This window comes from Biomphalaria glabrata, chromosome 16 (assembly GCF_947242115.1).
Source record: "Biomphalaria glabrata chromosome 16, xgBioGlab47.1, whole genome shotgun sequence".
Lineage (NCBI taxonomy): Eukaryota > Metazoa > Mollusca > Gastropoda > Planorbidae > Biomphalaria > Biomphalaria glabrata.
In genome coordinates this window covers 2,300,575-2,323,082 of record NC_074726.1, presented here as the reverse complement: position 1 = coordinate 2,323,082, position 22,508 = coordinate 2,300,575, and the positions used below count along the sequence as shown (strand labels likewise).

The following is a 22,508-nucleotide window of genomic DNA, read 5'->3' as shown; positions in this document are numbered from 1 at the left end:
GCTGGTATCGTCAGTTAGGAGAGAAAGAGTTAAGCAGTATATCAAGTGAGAAACTAACGAGCAATAATGACCACAAAAAAAAATGTGTTTTAACTTTATTGGTTAAATTATTTCATTGCACTGATTTTGTCCTATCTAAACATAGTTATAAAAAAAATGGCATAACCTATATCTTATCCTAAGTTTTAATCATATTTGTAAACAAAGGATTCTAATGATAAAAAATGTAATGGTCATGGTCAATACAATGTCTTTAGTTCTTCACTAAATTACACATGTAAAATGGGGTAACAGTAATATATATATATATATTATATCAGTTGGAATGTTCGTATTTGTGTTAGTTACAAATACATTTCAGTTACTAATAGAAACATAATTTAACCGAGCGTGGATCAGTCGGCATCTAGTTACTACTAGCTTTTGGAGCTGTGTATTATGTATAATTGCTACTTTACTTTTAAGTCTTCTATCCTGAAGGCTTTCTAAATTTTGTGATTTTACTAAAGGTGTTACAATAAAGTCAAATGTGAATATTCGTTTGTTATGAATCTTGTGTCTGTTCCAGTTTCTTAAAGTTTTCTTGAGTTGAGAGGTCCCAAACAGAGGATGCATATTCTATTATTGGCCTAACCAAGGTTAGTAGTTATGATGGAGCGGGTGGCTGCTGTCTTCCAAAATTTTTCTTAGACATGTCTGTTCATAAAGTTCATTTAAATATGGTAATGTTGTGCGTGTGACCTTTATAATGTTTACTAGGAGGCGCAACAGTTTAACCTCTGACCGGAGAAAACTGTTGTTCATTAGCTTTGTTGAAGTGTTCTTTTTTAAGGGCATCATAGTGACACAAGCATGAACTAAAAGATTTGTACAAGACGTATTGGGGTTGTATCTCTATGAAGTTTACATAGAAATTCGTTGAGCTAACTGTTTGAATTTCCGTTGTAGAAAGAGATGTCTAGGAGTGAAGATCACTGTGTAAATGATTGTTTTCTCGGCTTTCATTTGTATGATGTTATAAAAGCATCGGGAAAATCCACACATTTTTTTTTTTCAGAAATTTTATAGATAAACAAAATGGTGTTGAGTTTCTGGGCCTGTGTACTTTCTTTGTCAATGTTTAAATAAAACTGTTGAATTACAAAAAAAAAACATGAATTGTTTGATGTATTTTGAAATATTAGGCTAATAGAATTAGTAATTGATAAAAACTGCAAAGTGAGTTTGCATAGATCGAGGCCTTTGTGTTATAGGAATCTAGATCTGTGTTATTTTTTTTAACATCAGAATCAACCCCAAGGCGGACCAAGGTAAGACAATCGAAATTGAAGGCGCACATGTAAATATGCAGGAATTATAATATATTGGCCTCCTTCAGTCGTAGAACGACTATGGTTCATCTCAGAGCACACATCCTCATGTGGCTGTGGAGCCCTATTTTGGAGAGACACTCCCGTCCACAAATAGCGCAGGTTAAGGTGGCCCCTGCCTCGGTGCAGGAATTAGAGCGTGTATTAAGTCTGTATTGTATCTTTTTGGATATGAGTTAGTGTTTCTATGTCGTCTAACGTGGCATGATCTCCAGTAGTAAATAGAGTTGTGAATGTTCTTTCGTGAAATTAATTATCATGAGATTAAGCAACGCATCTGCATTGGCACAAACTGGTGAGGGAATCTGTAGGTCTAATTTTAATGCATCTTTAGGCAGAGGAATCCAGCAATTTTTTGCTTTTTATCTCTTTTCTTTGTTACCTTTTCCTTTCCATTTATATCTGGTTACATGTTTAACTGTTTAAATAAATTGTGATTTGTCAATAACTGCCTGGTCGTGCGATTTGCACGCTGGACTGTCGTTCAGATTTATCGATGGTCCCGGGTTCAAACCCTGCCCGCTCCCATCACCCGTCGTCCTGCGGGAGGTTTGAACTAGGAAGTAATTATCTTCAAATCTGAAGGAACATCCGAAACATGTAAAACATTTTACAAACAAACAAACATTTACTTTGTATTTGAAAAATCTTGGGATCTTGCGAAAAGCCGACCATCCATTATGCAGTGCACATTGGAAGGAGTATCAGAAAATAAAGGCCGCTATCCAGAGAGCTGAAAGGGTTTTGCGCAGGGCTAACAAACCAGTCATCTAAAAATATTGTTACGAAAGCTTAAACATATATGGAAAAACAAAACGAACAAATCACGAAAGATGTGCTAGAGCAGGTCAGGGCTCTCCATAGGACTATAAAAAATAATATAGGTTTCATGTTGTTTGTTAATCTCTAAGTAAAGAGAATTGAAACTCACAGAAGCACGGTTTATGGGTATAAGCGAATCCATTATTTCGAAATATGTGACTAGTATTACACAGTTAAGGTCAATCGTGTTTGCGGGACTTACTGACAGTTAATGTGGTCCATTTGGCAGCCCACCGGCCAATTTAGGCACGGTTGCCCATGTAGCCAGTCCGCCCCTGTCGTAGCCCACATATATTAATTAAAAGCGTAAATTCTACTAAGTCTTTGGTTTTTCTGGCAGAAAAGGCAGCCCACTCAAATATCTAATCGCATGACAAAGAATAGTTAATTGTTTAGTGTTAGTGGATTCTCGTCTCCCATATTTAATTTCAAATTATTTTGCTGATAATAATCTTGCTATTAATAAATAGTAGACCATCCCAACAACGGCATTGAAACACATTTTATATCCAAGTCGTGCAATATTTTTATTTTATTTTAGATGCGCTTTACGGTTTACACCTATTTTTTTTTAGAAGAATCAGTATATAGATCTATGACGGAAGATTTCAGCTCCCGTAGTCTCACCATGGCGTCTACTTGGAAACTTGTAGTGGCGGAACTAAAATAATGGGCAGCAAACCAGGCCTCCGTAAGGTTACCCCGGGCAAGTATTTAAAAAAAAATTATGTGAAGTGAGGATTGAACAGAAACCCTGCAACCCAGTCCAACAAGTCCACAACCCCATTCGGCATATGCCTACCACGAAGAGTTCCGACATCAGAGACCCGTGATTGGAGTGATGGCCTCTACAGGGAGTGGTGGCGATTACGGTATAGAACTTTTAGGCAATTTTTTTTTTTTTTGAGCTTCATTAAAAAATCAATAAATTCGTCAAAGTGAGCCTATTAGGTCTAAATATTTTATTTCTTTTTAAAACTTTGCATTTGTAGTTTCAAGTTGACAACAGAAAAAACTCTCACGCTTAAAAGATTAAATAAAAGGTAAATTTGCAAAAGGGAGATCAATCTGCTCTAATATGTAACCATAGACCAATGTGATTGATTGTATTTATCTTTGTCAACAACATAGATTATGATAGATCTAGAGTCTAGATGTATAAAACATTTGAAAATATTATATTTCGGATGTTTCTTCATAGTTAAAGATAATGTAGGCTTACATTCTAATCCAAACTTCCGTCGGGGGATGTCTACTTATTGGCAGCGGGCAGGGTATGACATTATCTGGGACCATCGATACAAAGGACTATTCACTATTGAACACTTAATACTACTGTCTAACCCGCATATGATATAACCGGATGGCTGCCTGGTCGTGCCAGTTGCGCACTAGACTGTTGTTTTGATTTATCGATGGTCCCTGGTTCAAACCCTGCCCCCTCCCATCCTCCGTCGTCCTGCGGGAGGTTTGGACTAGGAAGTAAACTATCTTATAATCTTCAACTCTGGAACATCCGAAACTTGTAAAACATTTTTTACAATTAATCAATCATAATTTATTTATTATGATATATATCTAATCCTTGACCAATAATAATGCATTCTCTGTTTGGGATCCCTCAACTCAAGAAAACATTAAGAAAACTGGAACAGACACACACAAAAATATTTACATTTGGTTAGAGTAACACCTTTAGTAAAGTCACTAAAATTAGCAACCCTTCAGGATATTCAAGACTTTAAAGTAGCAACTATACATAAAACACAGCCATAATTTTCAAAAACAAAAACTAATGAAATACTCAGAAAGACACATGCCTTGTTGGATATGCTGGACAGCATGAAAAAACCTATGACTTGGCAGAATTTAAGTCATTGATTAACATGCATGACTAGATTGACCTAAGAACATGCATAGGACATTATCATCTTCTTTTTAAAGTAACATCTGTATTTCATAAATAAGAAGATATTCTCAACTAAACTTTTTTTTTTCAACATTCACAACAATGCATTTGGCTGTAGATATCTAGATTGTAACAATGTACATACAAAATGATACAAAATTATTAGTAAGTTTCACTTTAATGAGAAAGTTTTGTAGACAAAGTTCCCCTTTTAGACCTTGCAATTTATAGGGCAGATGATGTTAAGATCATCTGTTTCTTTGGCTGACGGTTAACAAGCAGGGTGTTATGTGGCCGGCAAAACAATCAACCCTCTTTTATTTTTCCCAATTAAAGTCAGATGCCCATTAGAGTTTGTTACCTAACTAATATTGTTATTAAAATGTAGTGTAATACATTACAGATTGAAGAATCATTTTCCTCACATATTTGGTATAGGCAGTTAATTTCATTTGTTAGGTTCTTCACAAGTTGAAATTGCCTTTCTTCTAATTTTGCACTAACATTAGTAATCATTACATTATTTTCTGTTTCAAGATTTGCATCATAATTCTTTATTTCTGAAAGGTTTATTCTAAAAAATGTGACCCACTTGGGAGAGAAATGATTTCTAAACAATGTTTACTTCATAAAGAGATACAGATTCTGCATGGTAAATAAAAATTGAGAAAAGAAAATGCAATAACAGAAATCTGCACTAAAAAAATGTTTTGTAAAATGTTTTACATAATTCGGATGTTCCTTCAGAGTTGAAGATAGTTTACTTCCTAGTCCAAACCTCCCGCAGGACGACGGGGGATGGGAGCGGGCAGGGTTTGAACCCTCGAACGTCGATAAATCCGAACGACAGTCCAGCGAGCAAACCGCACGACCAGGCAGCCATCCTAACCACTTAGGATTGGATATCAGATTGACAGGTTTTAGAAAAAGAAAAAAAAGTTAATAGTCTGCATCATTTTTTTAATAATAGCATAACAGATACCAGATGGCTTGCTAGTTCTGCTCCAAATGCTGTGAGTATTTCTTGTTCTATAAAAGTAAATGTGAGTTAGGAATTCACTGGCGTCTAACGATGATATAAATGTGGTGTAATTGTGTCTTGGAAATATCAGAAACAAAGTAATTAGGTTAGACATGCTGAGAATGTTGTTTGTCTATCTAGTTTCTTTTTTTTTTCCTTGAGTGACATGAGTCTACATGATTAGCTCTTGCTATGTGTAAAGTTAGAATGTCAGTATTTCTTGTGCATATAAGAAAGTGGAAAGCAATTATTTTTTTAAATTAATTTTTAATTCTGCTGCATGCAGATATGATGTAAGATGATGAAATTGTTTAGTACATATGCTTGTTCCATAATTAGTTCACAAATTTTTGGATAATTCTAATGCTAGATTTGCATTATACATATTTTTTAAAAATGTTGTCATTGTAAGTGAAGACCACAAAGAAATTTAAAATTTACAAATCTATGGCTTATTGGCAGCTATCTTATTAAACTCTTTACATAAGAAAAATGTGAATTCAAACACACATCATGGTTTAGACACAAACATTCAGACAAAATGTCAATACACTCATTCCTTACAAAAGCATGCACTCATTGTAACAGACTGAATCGTGAAGCATGATTCCCTGGTTCATGAATCATTTAGTTTGAATCGCAACACTAACAACTTTGATCCTTATATAGGGTCCTGAAGGTCTTGTCAAAAACTTTAAAACATCGCCAGTCCCTTGTAGCGTTGTACTGTGTTATCTAGGTCAGCTGATTACACAGTATGCACACACAACTACCCCTACCCAAGTTTCCACTGCTGTTATAACATTATTTCCTTGGTGTCACACCATATTGAACCTATTTTTATATTGTTTAAATTTTTGCATTACCCGTTCACAGTGATTGCAAGGATTCTGTGATTTCTTAGAGAATTTTCTACAACTTTGCAAGAAAACAGTTGTTTTGAGAAATAATGTGTTGCGATTCAGACAATGGAATTTTTTGCCAACAATGAGATTCACAGTTTCATCAGGTTTGAATCATCTGTTTTCTGGATGCACTAGTCTGTAAGTATCAACAAAAATAAAGAAAAAAACGAATACACAATTATTTAAAAATGAAACACTATAACTATGAGAAATACTATTTACAAGTAAACATTAAAGAGAGAGAATATTACAGAATCATTAGGGTGTATGTCAAATATTGTCAAATTTAAATATTGCATCACAACTATCATTTATCATCTAATTTTAGATCACAAACCTAGTAGCCCCTCCATTCTAAGTCTCAGTTAAATAGAGCATTGAACTGGCTGCAGTTTAAACTATTGCTTGTCCTTACTGACTTGCCAATCCAATATTAAACTATTGCACACTAAAAAAGAAAGTATGTCATATATGTAGTGCAAGCTAAACAAATATCTTTGCTTTGTACAAATACCTTTACTTGATGTCAGTTTTGAAGCTTTGACCTAATTAAATACCACTTTATTTTATTTTATGTTATAAATTACAGACAGTAATTATAATTATGTCTAGTTGTGCATGTTAAGTAGTGAAAATCTAATATGAACTGTCTTGCGGTGATCTTTTTAAAATAATAAATTGTTCTTATTATTATAGTTTTTGTGTGTTAGATTTTGTAAGAAATAAATTCCAAAGATAACATTAAAAACATTTCTTTCTTACCTTAGTTTCTCTTTTTTCCTGATATACTTTATTAGATGTAGGCCATAGGAATATTATTTTATAAATCATACTACATTTTTGTTAGGTATTATATTGAGAGACTTATTAAAGCTTATTTATGCTTTGACTCTTTTCTTCTGTTCTCTTGGTAAAGGAAAAGCTAGTGCTGTTTAACTGCACCATGAGTCTCAAAGGACTAATTAAAGACTTAGAGGATATAGTCTCTAAACAAAAAGTTCTTGAAGATTTAAAAGAGAAGTTACACATTTTACTGGATGACATTAACCAAGTAAGTGACTTTTTTTATTACTATTGTTAGAAACCTGTTACAGTTTATGTACAGATACTTTAAAAAAAATTGTTTTTATGTTGTTAGATGCTTTTGGGCTGTTATGGCATGTCAGGGTGAGAATGACATGAAACTTGTTCTTTCACAGGATAAGAAATAAAAGATGGAGTAACAACAACACCTTGAAACCAGTTTTTTTTTTCAGCCTTATTAACTACACATCTAATTTGTAGCCTACTTACACATCGGCTCTAGTTTTGGTATATGTCAAGTTGCCAACATGTAAAGCATAATGCTAATGGCCACATGACACGCTCATTAACCACCGGCCACAGAAACAGATGACCTTTACATCATCTGCCTTATAGATTGCAAGGTCAGGAAGGGATACTTTACTATTTTATACGCTTCTGTAACATTACAAAATCTTTTTACCAGTACATGTTTATAACATGTTTTAAAGTTTTATAATTTATGTATTAATTTAATTGCTTTGTTACAGCACATCTTTAATGCATACTCAGTGTGCTCTGGTCCAATCTCTTTTTGTTTTACCTGTTAGGCACTCAGCTAATGCAACTCAAGTCAGTATTTAAAATTGAGCCTCCTTGATAAGTAGCCAAGTGGTTAAAGCCTGTCAGCCACACATCCCACATTTAGCATGTATTGTTCCTTTGACATGTTTATCGGCCATGATTATATAGAGAGAAATATAGTTTTTTTAAAACATTTTTGCAAGTAAATTGTACAATTTCTTTCTTCAATGTATTTCAGGTCACCATAAAATGTACATCATGGATTCAAAAGACTGACAGCATCACATACCTTGAACTAAAGGAATATTTAACAGATAAAATTTCTGAATATATTCAGCAGTGTTTAAATTTCGCTCGTAAGTTCAATTATGTTTATAGCATTTATATGGCTGATTTGTTGTTTTTTTTTTTAAATAGTTTTTTTGTTTTAAGTCATTGGTATATTCACTTTTATTTCTCTAGATGAGCTATCATTTTGAATGATTCGAAATGATGTTACTTATATTACGAGATGTAGTTCTTTAATTTGCATAAGTAAAGTATGTCACATAAAGTATAGCATCAAATTACTTAATCTGGTGAGGTTTGCCCTGGTAGTCCAATTGGGTGACTTGAGGGTCATGCAGCCACAACTAGACTTCACATGCTGGTGGTGGAAAGAGAACATAAGTTCACCAGATACTAGCTTTGGCTAACCCTCGGTTGTATAGGGTTCTGTAGGAGTAGTACCTCTGTCAACTGGGCAGTTGGGCTCCCTGAGCAGCTCATTGACCTTGGTCTCCACTGTGCATGCGGAAACAGTCACACCCTGGCAAACCCTCTTGACTGACAGGCCAAACCAAGTGAGGGACTATGATTTACTGACAGACACTTCTTCCTTTCTCTAGTCTCTTACAGTCTCACACACACACCAGACAATATGCAATATGTTGTACTCACTTTCTGTGCTATAGTGCTATTTAATAAGTTCTAAACAGAAAAGCATTATCAGTTTCATCTTTTCCATAATTCTTTCAAGGCAAAATTGAAATGCAACAAAAATAACATTTCAGCAAGACATAAAAACAACGCTGTACAAAAGATTAACTATAGAGGAATCCGTAATTTAATATTTTGGTTAAGTACTTTGTCGACAATATTACAAAAACCCATGAGTGAATATCACTTTCACCTATCCCTTAGTCTGTTGAAAATGTCTTTGGATCTTTGGACCATCTTTCTCAATTCCTCTCTGGATTTGCCTTGGATAGAATTTCTTTCAATGACAGACCTGTCCTTTTCTTATATGTTGTCTTCCTATCACTTTCTCTGTCTGCCTCTCCTTGTTTTCCCCTTGTACTGATCCCTGAAGAAAGGTATTTGAGGACCTTGTAATATGGCCATAGAGTTTAAGCTTGCATTTTTGACAGTAGTCAGTAAGTCATGGTGGGGTCCAATTTTTTGCTGTATTAATCATATTTCTTATCTATTCATTTGTGATGTGGTCTTTCGGAAATGATAATTAGGATATTTCTTTAATATCCCATAAGCCAACATAATATAAAAAATACCCTCATTTTTTTAAACTATTTTTTTTTACAATTGTATCACCATTGTTGAAATGTAAAACAAATTTTTTAACTCACTGTCACTCTCTATATTCTCTAGCACTATGGATTGAAGAATCCACTGTATTTGAATTTCTAGTTATTAAAAATACTTTTTCACTACTACTACTTATTAATTTTCTGGTCGCCAAAAATCTTTAAAAATTTTGACTGTTTATTTTTTTTTGTGTTTTAGTGGAAAATTCTAATCCTGAGACTAAAAAAGAACACATTAAAGAAGATTCAAGAATACAATCTCCTTCAAGCTCTAGCTGTAAAGGTAAAAGAGTTTCTCTTTTGATGAATGTATTTATCTCTCTTAAGTTTGGCCACTATTGTTTTTTACTGGCACTGGTGGTGTTGACGACAAATTTCTAAGTGATCTTGTGAGCTCTGATTATTATGAATTAAGATTTGATTATTACGAATTTAGTCTAATATGCAGATTTAACTTATACACAGTAATAGCAAGAACAAAGCTAAAGAAGACTACTTGTTTTGTAAATTCTCTAAAATCAGTGTAGAAAAGGACAGTCCAAGGTGTCTAATTCATAATGATAAAAGTCTTTACTCTTTAGTCTCTTTAACTCGTTCTCTCCTAACTGACGATGCCAACGTTGATTCCACCAGAATGTGGTAAATAATTACGGAGAGAAAGAGTTAAGCTAATCTGATTATTGTATCTTTACACAGATAAACTATTGAAGACATATTTCAGGTAACAATATTCCTAAGATTTGTTTTAATTTAGCTGACAAATCATCAGCAGTCCTCTACAATCTTGTTAATGTCATTGTATCTCATAAATTCTAATTTATCTTAAATATTATTTATAACTTGAAGGGTTGCTTCAACTTTTGTCAAATTTGCTTTTCCAAATATATTTCTCTCATCAAATTTGTCCCTGACTTTCGCATAACCTAATCCCTCCTCTTTTCCTGTTCAGCAACTGTTCTTAGTAGAATATTAAGAGAGAAGCTGATCTATTCTTTTGCGTTGTCCAGCCAGCTTTTCTTTGGACGACCGTTTCATCGTGCTCTCTCCACTGTACCTTGAAGAATGACTTTTCCTAGCGAGTCATGTCTTACAATATGACCAAATCAGCCTTCGTGTCTTCACAGTAATAAGGAGTTGCTCCTTTTTATTAGCCAGATTGTTGACTTGTCTTTTGTCTTCTTTTCCTGGTAATAATAATAATAATAATCTTTATTTGTCCGTATGGAAATTTGTCTTACAATTTGTGCATTGCACCAAACAAAAAACATTATAACTATAAGAAACCAAAGTGTACATTCACACCAGACTCACTCATAATTTACATGTGACAAAGTTTATACCAGATTGTTCTTATTTAATGATTTGATTGCCAGGGGAACAAAAGAGTGTTTGTGTCTGTTTGTCTTTGCCATCGAGTGTTTGTGTCCGTTTGTCTTTGCCATCGGTGTCTTGTATCTCTTTTATGATGGTAAAATCTGATATACAGCTATTTTCTATTTTCTCTCAAAGGCTTCAATTCTTCTTAAAGCCTCAACATTCAGTGTCCAACTTTCACAACCATATAGGAGTACAGAGACCACAAGCAAAGAATGCAGTTTTAATTTTAAATATGTACTTTATAATGATGTATGTAATCACCATGTGCCTGTAAAAGAAGGGTGAAATGCAAAGGGGCCCGGCGCCTGTTCTTAGTTATTGAATTGGAAAACTAATAATATTGTTTCTTGACATGTTTCTTAACATTTTATTGTTTAATTCTCTAAAACTTTCAAATCATGTTAAATACATTTTTCAGAACACTTAAAATCACGAGTTAACTTATTTTAGTGTTTTTGTTTTTTTTTGTTGTTATATAAAGATTCTATCATATTGTAATAACTTAAGTGAGGCAACTCAACGAGGCACATCAATGGTTATTTACAAGACATCACAGGTACACAAAACAACCTCTATCTTAGGCACAATCTCTCCATATTGGCTCTCTACTTGGGCCGAAATCGTTCTCTTCTTCTAATGTCAACATCAGACTTAGTCTTGTCACTAATTGTGCGAACCTTCTTTCTGCACTAGCCTGGATTGCGGTGCGCATGGCAGAGTTATAACAATATTCTTTCCAAGTATATAACATAGAAAATTTGAATTCTTACATTTCACCAAGGTTTATTTCTTATTAATTTTATTTCACAGATGATGAAAAGCGTAAAACAATGGAAGAGGAAATAATGAACTTGCAACAACAATTCAATTCTTTGGACAAACACACTAAATGGTTAGCTAAAGAAAGCCAAGAGACAAGTGCACAAATAACTGAAGAGCTTCATTTAGCCAGTGATTTTATGTCCACGCTGCAAACTAAAATTGAGACGCTGACAGAAGAAATACAGAACAGCGTTCAGAATCAAGATAAGAAAGTAAGATGTTCAGTCCATGACTGCTGTGTGGGGTGTGTGTGTGTGTGAGTTTTTGATGTAGCCATGACAACAGGGGAGCAGATTTTATTTACTGTTTAGGTTGATGAAATTCTGAGGTGGTCGTCATAGTTGAAGTAAAGAAATACTGGTGTGAAAGTTAAAGAGAGGGGGGAGGGGAGGAGACTAGCAAGAACCATGAAACAGGAAGTAAAGTAGTAAGTCTAGTTTCCCTTTTCAGACCTTGCAATCTGTTTCTATGGTGGATGGTTAACGAGGGGGTCATGTGGCCAGCACAATGACCAACTGCCTTTACTTTTCCCAACTAATGTCATGTACGGTACCCTATTAGACTTGGGTGGACCCAAGCATGTCGTGAAATTTTTAAATTCAAAATCCCAGTCTTCACCGAGATGCAAACCTTGAAACCCTCGTTTCAGAAGCCAAGTGCTCTACCACTCAGCCTTCACGACCTCCCATAAAACAGATAAGATGTGCATTTTGAGAGAGTTATATCTTGTTTGAATCTGGGTATATTTATAAATAAACATTGTATTTTTCAGGGGCAGGTATGGCGAGAGGGAATGTGTTATTTCTCTGTTGCTATTTTGGTATGAAAGAGTTTAATCCCTTTATTTATATCCCCAGGTATGAATGTGAACAGTGTAATGACACAAGATGCGTAGAAGTTGAGGTTAATCGGGTTTTCCATGGTGACGTGACGAGTAATTAAAAAGTAGGAGAACGGAACAAGAAGAATAACGGACAAGACGCCTTAGAGGACGACGCTAGGCTAGCGACGACAGAGGACTGTGCCCTTTTTATTGTTCATTAAATTGTTGAAGTTATCAGCCTACGTTATTAAGTATATTCTTTATTCATTCCGTTGTTGTGTCATATGGACTCGCATGCACCATTAACATATATACTCATCAACAAAATAGACCATCAACAACAGAATACACGTGATGGTTTTGAATGTGAGTTTTCCTTGTATGAGAGAGAGAAATCGGCAGTCATTTGTTCCTGGACTGGTGTTTGTATAGTTAACATTTCCTGAGAGAGGTTGCTGTCATTGTGTGCTTCATTGGATATTAAAGATATCTCAAGATATACACTTAAAATTCAATATGTATTTATTGGTTTAGCTATACTAGCTATTTGGAACTACAAACCAATATTAACCAGTGTTAAAAATGATAGACCTATACATTATTTATACATGTGTTTGCGTACAACCTTACTCATAAGTAGAAAGGTTACAATTGGTTTAAATAATAAAATATGTTTCTAACTCCTAGATGGAAGAGTTCTCTGATAAAATAGAGAAATGCTTTAAACAAATAAATCTTTTAGGTGAGTTGATAGCTATATACCAGTATGATATTTTAAAAAGTATTTTAGTGTTTCATTGTAATTCAAGTACAGTTAATTATAGAGCGAAACAAGTCCTTGTTACTGTCAATCAGATTTTAATAGTTGACATATTTCTGGTTAAAGATGACTTCTTGAAGTTAAGTCATCTAATATTTGGTTCATTAGGCTTTCCTCACCATTTAATATACTATTTTATTACAGCTAAACAGTCTGATGACAATTTACTTGGAACAGAAATACAAAACTGTACTGAAGAATTAGGTAAGTCTTTAGGGTCTTGCTAATGGAATATGAAATACTAAAAATTTATACCATGGTTTTTCATTGCTGATTTAGGCTTGGATATGAATGTAATGAAATATAAAGCTATTTATCAAAGGTTTTCTTCTTAGTTTAGCAAGTTCTTATCTTATCTTATAAAATACAGATGTTATTTAAAAAAAAAAGATGATTACATCCTACATGTGTCCCTAGGTCAGTCTAGTTATGCATGTTAACCAATGACTTAAATTCTGCCATGTCATTGGTTTTCATAGCTAACTCATGTGGCCTATACTTATTGTCAAAGAAACGTACGCATGGTCATAGAAAAAAATAAGACTTTGTCTTATTATACTCTCAATTATATCTAAAGAAAAAATTATTATCAATACTTATTGATACAGATCAATTCATGTCTGTACAAAACTCTACAATTGAAATGGTTTAATCTCTTTGTAGAAAAATTTAAAAGACAATGTCTAGAAGTGTGATAAAGGACTTTTTAATATTAGTCTAACCAAAACTGTAGCCAATGATATGTGGTATCTATTACAGAACAATGTCAAGGTTGCTTAGAAAAAAAGAGTGAAGTGAAGAATTTAACAGAAGAACTTGGTGTGTAATGTTTCATTCAAATAATATTGGTCTATTTTATGTATATTTATGAATATGTGTATGCTTCTATTTTGAAAGACAATGAGTTGCTGGTTTTGGTTGAGATCTGGTGTGACTAATCAAGTTAATTCCGGAGCAGCAAAGTGTGTTACAGTTCATGCATGTGAATGTATCTGTTTTATGGCTATCTGATTATGGCTGCTTCATTTCTTTCACTCTCAGTGAGGTTCGTACCAACTTGCACAGTCTGTCTTCATGCTATGCTATCTTGGTCTTTTTCCTCCCACATACTTTCATTGATGCCTGTGGTTCTCAGGTCTCACATGCAGACATCCTTATAGGTTAGTCTTGGGCGGCTCTTGGGTCTGACTCTCTCAATATATTATGTAGCTGAATTCCGCATAACCAGTTTGGCTGTCATGATTTTAATTTGGGGTTTACCTCCAGCTGAGTTGTGCTAGATATGTGCTCTCAAAAGTAGTCCAGAAACCTTGTCCTTAATACCCACAGTCCTATCATGTCCAGAGAAGAGTCAATGCTAAGCTCCTTATGTTGTATAGAAGTATAGATCTGTCTGTTTCATGCTAAAATGTTAAAATGCTTTTTTTTTTTTTTTTTGTAATTTTCTCTTGCAGAAAAAAAAAAAAGATAGATTGTTGTATATCAGTGATTGGCAGTTAAGAAGAAAAGCAAGTCATTTACACTCATTTATCATGCACCTTATAATGACTGTTAAATGACTCAACATATGATCACAGAAATGTGAATGCTGTGAAATGTTTTACACGTTTCGGATGCTCCTTCAGATTTTGAAGATTTATTATTATAGCTTTTATATAACGCTACTTTCATGCTTATAGCATGCTCAGAGCACTTTTGGTCCAATCTCATTTGTGGACAGGTGGGGGTGAGGGGGTATCTAGGAGTTGGTTTTCCGTGCTGCCTTTAGGCGCTCAGTAAACACAACTCTGCCCGAGTCGGGTGTCGAACCTCGAGCCCCCTTCTAGGTAGCCAAGCCAAGTTCAAGCGCACTTGGCCTCTCGACCACGCTTCCCAGATAATTACATTCTAGCTCAAAAACTCCAGCAGGTCAACGTGGACAGGGGGTCAAACTAGGGCTATTAGGATTTGGGCTTAATCTAAAAAGATATTGTTGTAACTCAAAGGTAGGCAACTCAACGAACAGATAGGAGGCAATAATAAACGATGTATTTATTATTATCATTAACAAATAGTTAGTCTTGGACTTCCACTATAAAGTCACAGGGAGTAATGCCTTAAGTTCTAATAGTCCTAATTAATACCAGAATAGAAGAACAGACCACCGACACACTTCCCTGTGTCGCTCCAGGTCTTCCAAACACTTTCCTCATATCACACTGGACAGAACTTAGCCCCAGACTGTTCAGACTCCATAACTTTAGCCGGATCCACAACAGTCCTTCGTCCTGTCAAAACATGTCTTCTGCTGCTTGTGTTGAATGGCGCTTTGATGCGCACCATCAGTGTGGCTCAGGAGCTGAGTTACAACAATATAATTGATCAAAATGTATATGAATATTTAACCTTTATTTTTCTGGGGGGAAATGTGTGCACAGAGTTAAAATTGGATTCAAATACTATTCTGTAAGAAAACCCAAGCCAACAAGATACTTGGTAAAAATGACTAAATGTCTTTTACAGAAAAATGTCAAGTCTGTATAGAAAGTCTAAATGAAGAAGTGAGGAATTTAAAAGGAAAACTTGGTGGGTTAAACTTTTTTCTTTGTCTGGTGGCAAAATTAAAATTTTACTTAGTTTTATGTGGTAGTAGAACTAAAGGTCAACATTTCTTGAACTTTAACAATGCACAACTAAAGGAGAACATTTTAGTACTCTTAATTTCATTGCAGAACTAATGACGGACATTTTTACTAAAGTTTTCTGGTTACAAAACTAAAGGATAATATTCTTCTTTTACATCTGGTATAAGAACTAAACAATAGCTTTTAATCTAACAAATAATAAATTTTCTAAAATTGTGATTTTTCATGTTTTCAAAAAGGAAACACTTGTTCAGTATAATTAACTTTACAAATAAAACGTTTTCTTTTGTTGCTTTTAATCAGAGTTTTAAAAAAATTAATGAAATTCACCCTCAATTCTATCATACATTTGTATTCTCTCACAGTACATGCTCAACAACTTATTAAAAGTGGTGAAGATGAAATCAAGAGGCTAAAGTCAGAAAAAGGTATTATCTTCTTGAAAGTAGAATTTCCTATTTCCTTTCATTTGTTTTTGACATCACACTTAAGAATTTCTGATTTTAAAGCTATAATATTAAAGAAATTTCCTCAATGCATTATCTTGATATGGGGGTGTGGTGTCCGAATGGTAAAGTGCTTGACATCCAAACCAATGAATCCAGGGTCTAATTGAAGAAAGGGATTTTAAAGTAGGTGTTTAAGTGTGCTTCTTGAGTTCACTCAGCTCTAATATTTACCTGACATTAGTTTTGGAAAGTAAAGTGGTCGGTTGTTGTGCTGGCCACATGACTTCCTCATCAACACTTGGCTATAGAAACAGGTGACCATTTTCCCTATTGGTCAGAAAGGGGAACTTTTCTTGATTTACTTTGACTCGTAAGCTTGTCAAGTCCTTCAGAAATAAAAAGCATAAGCTCCTAGCCCAAACCTCCTGCAGGACATCAAAGAACAGTGGAAGGGGTGCGAGTTTAAACCTTGGAGTGTTGAGCCTACAGGGGCAGCTACCACATGGCAGCCATGAAACCAACCTCTCCAATGCCTTACCTTAATGGCATCTTCTTTCATTTACTTGCTAGCCTGTTTAGTTAGTATTGTTTAACACTTTATCGTTAGCTAGGCCCCTGTTTTGTAGTTGATTAGATGATCTTATCTTTTTAAAATAAAAAATAGATACATTGTTTTGTTTAATTTTAAAAGTCATTTTGTTGAAATGTATTATTTTTTATTTTATAGAAAAAACTAAAAAAAAGTTGGATGAACATATTCAAAAAATTCACCAAATCTTTGCAAACATTGGTATGACATTTTACAAATAAATATTTATGAAAATGTATTCTTTTGATACTTCCTTAAGTTTAGTTTTCTAATATTAAGACATTTTCAGTATCATGGTAGATAATTAGCTAGTTATGTTTCCATCAGGCAAACTTTATGCATCCTTTTTTAAAATTATCTCAGAGCATTCATTTTTTTTATGTAGTGATAAGATTCAAGGGAATAGTAGGCATTAGTTGTAGATGCTCAACTCATTCATTAATAGTTTTTATATTGAGTAGTGACTTTATCTCCTCAGATAGGCCATTCAGAAGGTATCCGTTCACTACTAGTAAGTACACTCATACTTGTACTTGATTGATATTTAGACAGCATGAAGCATGACATTTGTATACAAATTATTTATTGCAATTACTTTTTCAAAAAGTTTCATTTTTTTTACCAGCCAATTTTAGCTGGAAAAGTTTGAAATAGGTTTGAAAAAGAAATTATTTTTATCTAGGAAAAGAATTGCAAAATTAAAGGGGAGATACGAATGTAGAAAATTAAAATGTAAATGATTCAGTGGAATTTTTCCATTATTTTTTTTTTGTTTTTGTTTACAAACAAATCTAATTAATTTGACTTATTTGTGAGTTTAATTTTTATGTACATTTGGTTTGTTACATTTGCCTATACAGCATATTTATCTACTATTAATATTAGTAAGTTAATCTATCTTTCTAAAATTATTATATATACATTAGACTTAAATGATTATTTATTCAATTTAGAATCTTCGCGATAGTTACTAAGGCAGGTCACTGAGTGAAAGAGAATCAGGGTAGACTGGGAGTTTTTTTCAAATGTTATTGATGAGATGATTTACCTTATGACCATCAAGAACCAAAAAAATGTCCCATAAATATTTTTCAATCATTTTTAATGAGAAAGAACAAAAGAAACTTTACTGATGTCTTAAACATTAGGCGTGGTGGCTGAGTGGTAAAGCGCTTGGCTTCTGAACCAGGGTTCCCGGGTTCGAATCCTGGTGAAGACTGGGATTTTTAATTACGGGATCTTTGGGCACCTCTGAGTCCACCCAGCTCCAATGGATATCTGACATTAGTTGGTGATAAGTAAAGACGGTTGGTCGTTGTGCTGGCCACATGACACCCTCGTAAACCATAGGCCACAGAATCTGATGACCTTTACATCACTGCCCTATAGACTTCAAGGTCTGAAAGGAGAACTTAAACATCATAGGTGTAATCAGTGTGGGAGGGGCCTGTATCTGAAATAGCTTAGGGCATTTTACCTTACCTTACCTATCCCTTAGTCTGTTGGACCGTTGGGCACCAAACAAGACTCGTCTACTGTCTTTCTCCATTCCTCCATGTTATTAAGTCTAAATTCTGTACTAGAGATGACAATCCACAAACACACAAATCATGGTCAGCCACCACTTGTTTACAAGACTACTCAGTCACATGAAGCTCCCAATTTGTACATTTGGTTATGCACCTTCACCTATTTAACTATTGTTCAAAATAATTTATCCAAGCTTAGAAATCAAGAAGTTAGTAAAATTATAAATAAAACTATAAAATATTTTTATAATGTTATCTTTCCAGTGCTTCTTTTTGATGAGCGTCTTAGGTCCTTTTATTGTAAGTAGACGTAACTTATTGACAAAATTAATCTTTTTAAAATCTTTCAATGAAAATCCCTTGCCAAAGACAGGTGCAGAAGACAAAACAAAAAAATTAAATAGACTCCTGGGAACAAAGGCTTTATCTCTTTCAGATGTGACTTCTTCTTCTAGCCAGCTTTATTGCTGCTGAGCTGTGAGCTCTTTTGCAGACTGTGCCAAGGAAAAATAGTGTGCTGTTTTCTTCAGTTGTTCAGCACTGCCGTACAGGGTGTTGGTTATGTTGGGCTGTTGTGGAAGTAGGGTCTGCCTAAGGTGGATTAGGGAGGGGCATTCAAAGAGGATATGGTTTACAGTTTCAAAGGGGTGGGCGCAGTGTCTGCAAAGGGGGAGTTGTGTGGAGTTTATATTGTTCAGGTGGTAATTTAATAGTGGTGTGTGTCCTGTTCTTAGTTGGAAGATTGTAGATTGTTCTTTGCAGGGGAGGAAGTTAATACTGTCCAGTTTGTAAGGCGTAGTCATTTCTTTGTACATGGCTCTGCCTGTGTTTCCTGATGCCCATTGGTTGAGCCACTCCTCTTTGTGGTTGTTGACTAACAGATGTGACAAAATATGTAGGTTGCACCTGAGTTTGCTTATCACTGCACTTATTTTCAATGTTCAGAATCAAAGACAACAACATTATTTATTGTAGTTTAAAAAAAAAATCCTTTAAGTTTTTTTCACTTTCATCTGTTGAAAAGATTGTTTGCTTAAAATAGAAAAAAAAAATTCATGTTTTAATCTACCTTGAATCTATAGTACATATATTTTTTTAATCTTAGGTGAAAGGTGTCATACTGCAACCTATGAGTGTAAGTGAATGTGTTTTTTTTACATTATTTCTTGCATAAATAAGTTAAAAAGTTAGAGACATACTTTGGGCTTTATTTAGTATACATATTTATTATGTATTTTATTGTAAAAGATTTACATAAATATAATCTCTTAGTCTAATTATATTAAAATTATTAAAAATTATTTTTTTTTATTATATAATATTTACTTGAAGACAATTTTTGTTATGAAAAATGATTAACTAACATTTTATCTATATTTTTCTTGCATAATTTAGGGTGGTATATAAAGAGATTAAAAGAGCTTTGTAAGTATCATTACATTTGATACAAATATAGTTAAAGTGTTTACATTTCTCTTTCCTGTCAATACATAGCCTTCTTGACCATTTATGTGTTAAGTAAGTAAAGCCTGAGCTATCCAGGTAAACCAGTGACTTGGCAGAATTTAGATCATTGGTTTATATGCATGACTAAATGCATGACGCGTAGGACGTAATCATCTTCTTTTTTGAAATGTCTCTATAGTATAAGATAAGAGAAAGTGTTAGTAAAGTGTACAGTTTCATTTGGACTGTTATAGGTCTTAAGATTGATTTCCTTTTTTAAGTCACTGGAGGATGAAAGAGAGTGGGTGGTAGTAGCATTCTGGCTCCTGAAGTGACCTCCCATTTGTAAATGCCTGACACCCCGTGTCGACATTCTTCTGTATTGATTGCATTAGGTGTTGTCTAGTGTGATGAAAGATGTCTTGGTGCTGCTTGCATTAGGTGTGGTCTAGTGTGATGAAAGATGTCCTGCTGCTTGCATTAGGTGTTGTCTAGTGTGATGAAAGATGTCTTGCTGCTGCTTGCATAAGGTGTTGTTTAGTGTGATGAAAGATGTCCTGCTGCTTGCATTAGGTGTTGTTTAGTGTGATGAAAGATGTCTTGCTGTCGATTGCATTAGGTGTTGTTTAGTGTGATTAAAGATGTCTCGCTGTTGATTGCATTAGGTGTTGTTTAGTGTGATTAAAGATGTCTTGCTGTTGCTTGCATTAGGTGTTGTTTAGTGTGATGAAAGATGTCTTGCTGTCGATTGCATTAGGTGTTGTTTAGTGTGATTAAAGATGTCTTGCTGCTGCTTGCATTAGGTGTTGTTTAGTGTGATTAAAGATGTCTTGCTGTCGATTGCATTAGGTGTTGTTTAGTGTGATTAAAGATGTCTTGCTGTTGCTTGCATTAGGTGTTGTTTAGTGTGATTAAAGATGTATTGCTGTTGCTTGCATTAGGTGTTGTTTAGTGTGATTAAAGATGTCTTGCTGTTGATTGCATTAGGTGTGGTCTAGTGTGATTAAAGATGTCTTGCTGTTGATTGCATTAGGTGTTGTCTAGTGTGATGAAAGATGTCTTGTTGCTGCTTGAGATGGGACTACTTCTTACCTCAGTATGACTACTGCTATAATACCACAGTTATTAATTACCACAGATTGAGAGAGTCAATGTTCAGCAGACAATAAGTTTATTACAAGAAAATAGAATAACAATTGACTGGCCAATCCCGCCATGAAGAAATACATATCGTGTCTAACATAAATCCAATAGAATACTCTTAGGTACACAACTTATATCAGTTCTCTGAATCATATTACATTACACAATATTGTACAGCTCCTTACTCTCAGGAGTCCAAAAGTCAACTGAGGTTTCACCCTGTGGTCAGTCACTGACCATTAAGATTTCTCGTGAAAAGGCACGAGCTCAATTAGTGACTATCCAGTCACTTCATGTCTCGATGGTTCTCAAATGGGTGTGTGACACCATTACCACCATTACCACCCCATTAAACAAGGAATCAATCAGATTTCACTCCCCTCCCAGCACTATGGGAGCATATGATGAAAAACTAATCAGTCTCTGTGGTTGACATTCAATGAGGGTGTCCCGTGGCCAGCACAATGACTAACTGCCTTATTCTTCCCAACATATGCCAGGAATCCATTAGAGTTTTGTGACCTCATGGGGCTCCCAAGAATTCAGAAGTTCCAAATTCCAGTCTTCACTGGTATCTGAACTAGGTCTGAATATTAAGTGCTTTACCACTATGCCACCTCGTTCCTTAGTATGTTATACGGTCATTATAATTTAGATTGTATAACATACAATGTACTATAATGACTATAATTTAAGTTGTAGAAGAGATAAACTTTAACTAGGAGTGAAGACAACCCTAAAACTAAACACAGTCTTATTTACTGGTATTTATTGTATTTTCTTGATTAAAAATAATTGTATTGAAATGCACAATTTTGTCCTTTCTTGTTTTTTGTAAATAACTGGAATTTAAATTAGTGTGCCGATAATCTATATAAATATAGGCAGATAGTTCACCCATAAAATAAAAATTAGCACGAATATGTTGCCATTTCTTTAATTTACCCAGTATTGTCTCCCTTTATTCACATTAGAAGTTGAGCAGTGTCTTCGCATCAAGTATTAATTTTTTTTTTATCTTTCTGCTTTTAAAAATTGCAAATATACTTATAACTTTTATTTTGTATTAATTTTTTAAATAATTTTTAACAATATGTACTACTTTAACGAAACTGTAATTCTCATTTCTGTTCATCTTTGTAACTTCTCAGGTAAAAATTGCTGGATGGTAGAACTGGAAGTCTGATTTAAAGAAACTCAAGAATCCAATTACATATACACAAGTCATTTCAAAAGGAATGAACCAATGTGTTATTAAATTAAACTGCAAGAGTTATATCTTCATTCTTTTATCTCTCTTTCTCTCCCCTCCCCCCTTTTCTTTTTACTGTTAACATATGATTCATGTTGCAATAGTTTTTTGGCAGTTATATTTGCAACTTCAATTAAAATTGTAGAATTCAGCACATTCATTAAAGTTATATTATTTCCTAAACTGAAATGAGTGGAACTGCTATTTTAATGCAACTATTTTGTTCAGTAGTTTGTAACTAAAGTGCTGTATGTTTTGTGTATTTGTCTCAGAAAATTTAATTTATAATTTTAATTTTTTTGTTTGATAATGGATTTGTAGTTCAGCTTAGATATGATTATAATAATTAGTAGGCATTGAAGCAGTACCGGAAGTGTATCTGTTTTATAGAGAAGGAGATTTATAATGATAAAAAATCCTGACAGCGTACAATTTTG

General features: G+C 34.1%; 1 protein-coding gene across 5 annotated transcripts; it reads left to right on the top strand.

Annotated features, from left to right (window-relative positions):
• The first annotated feature begins 1,085 nt into the window (after window positions 1-1,085).
• On the top strand, window positions 1,086-22,254 carry LOC106072215 (uncharacterized). 5 transcript variants are annotated; one of them, XM_056013766.1, is made up of 18 exons: window positions 1,088-1,310; window positions 3,185-3,235; window positions 5,999-6,165; window positions 6,944-7,078; window positions 7,853-7,970; window positions 9,397-9,480; window positions 11,385-11,608; window positions 12,907-12,961; window positions 13,184-13,243; window positions 13,799-13,858; window positions 15,542-15,604; window positions 16,029-16,091; window positions 16,840-16,902; window positions 17,180-17,212; window positions 18,495-18,530; window positions 19,336-19,365; window positions 19,626-19,655; window positions 21,971-22,254. In XM_056013766.1, the coding sequence occupies exons 4-18, from the start codon at window positions 6,971-6,973 to the stop codon at window positions 22,003-22,005; spliced, it is 1,062 nt and encodes a 353-aa protein (XP_055869741.1). In that variant the 5' UTR covers window positions 1,088-1,310; window positions 3,185-3,235; window positions 5,999-6,165; window positions 6,944-6,970; the 3' UTR covers window positions 22,006-22,254. The 5 variants fall into 5 exon arrangements, with proteins under 5 accessions (XP_055869745.1, XP_055869744.1, XP_055869741.1 ...); XM_056013765.1 differs by lacking the exon at window positions 3,185-3,235; XM_056013768.1 differs by lacking the exons at window positions 1,088-1,310; window positions 3,185-3,235 and adding an exon at window positions 5,096-5,114.
• The last annotated feature ends 254 nt before the right edge of the window (window positions 22,255-22,508 follow it).

Coding starts and splice junctions, on each gene's coding strand:
- LOC106072215 (XM_056013769.1), top strand. CDS start 6,971: ATGAGTCTCAAAGGACTAATTAAAGACTTAGAGGATATAGTCTCTAAA. Junction 11,609..12,906: donor TTCAGAATCAAGATAAGAAA/GTAAGATGTTCA, acceptor TCTAACTCCTAG/ATGGAAGAGTTCTCTGATAA. Junction 13,859..15,541: donor GAATTTAACAGAAGAACTTG/GTGTGTAATGTT, acceptor TGTCTTTTACAG/AAAAATGTCAAGTCTGTATA.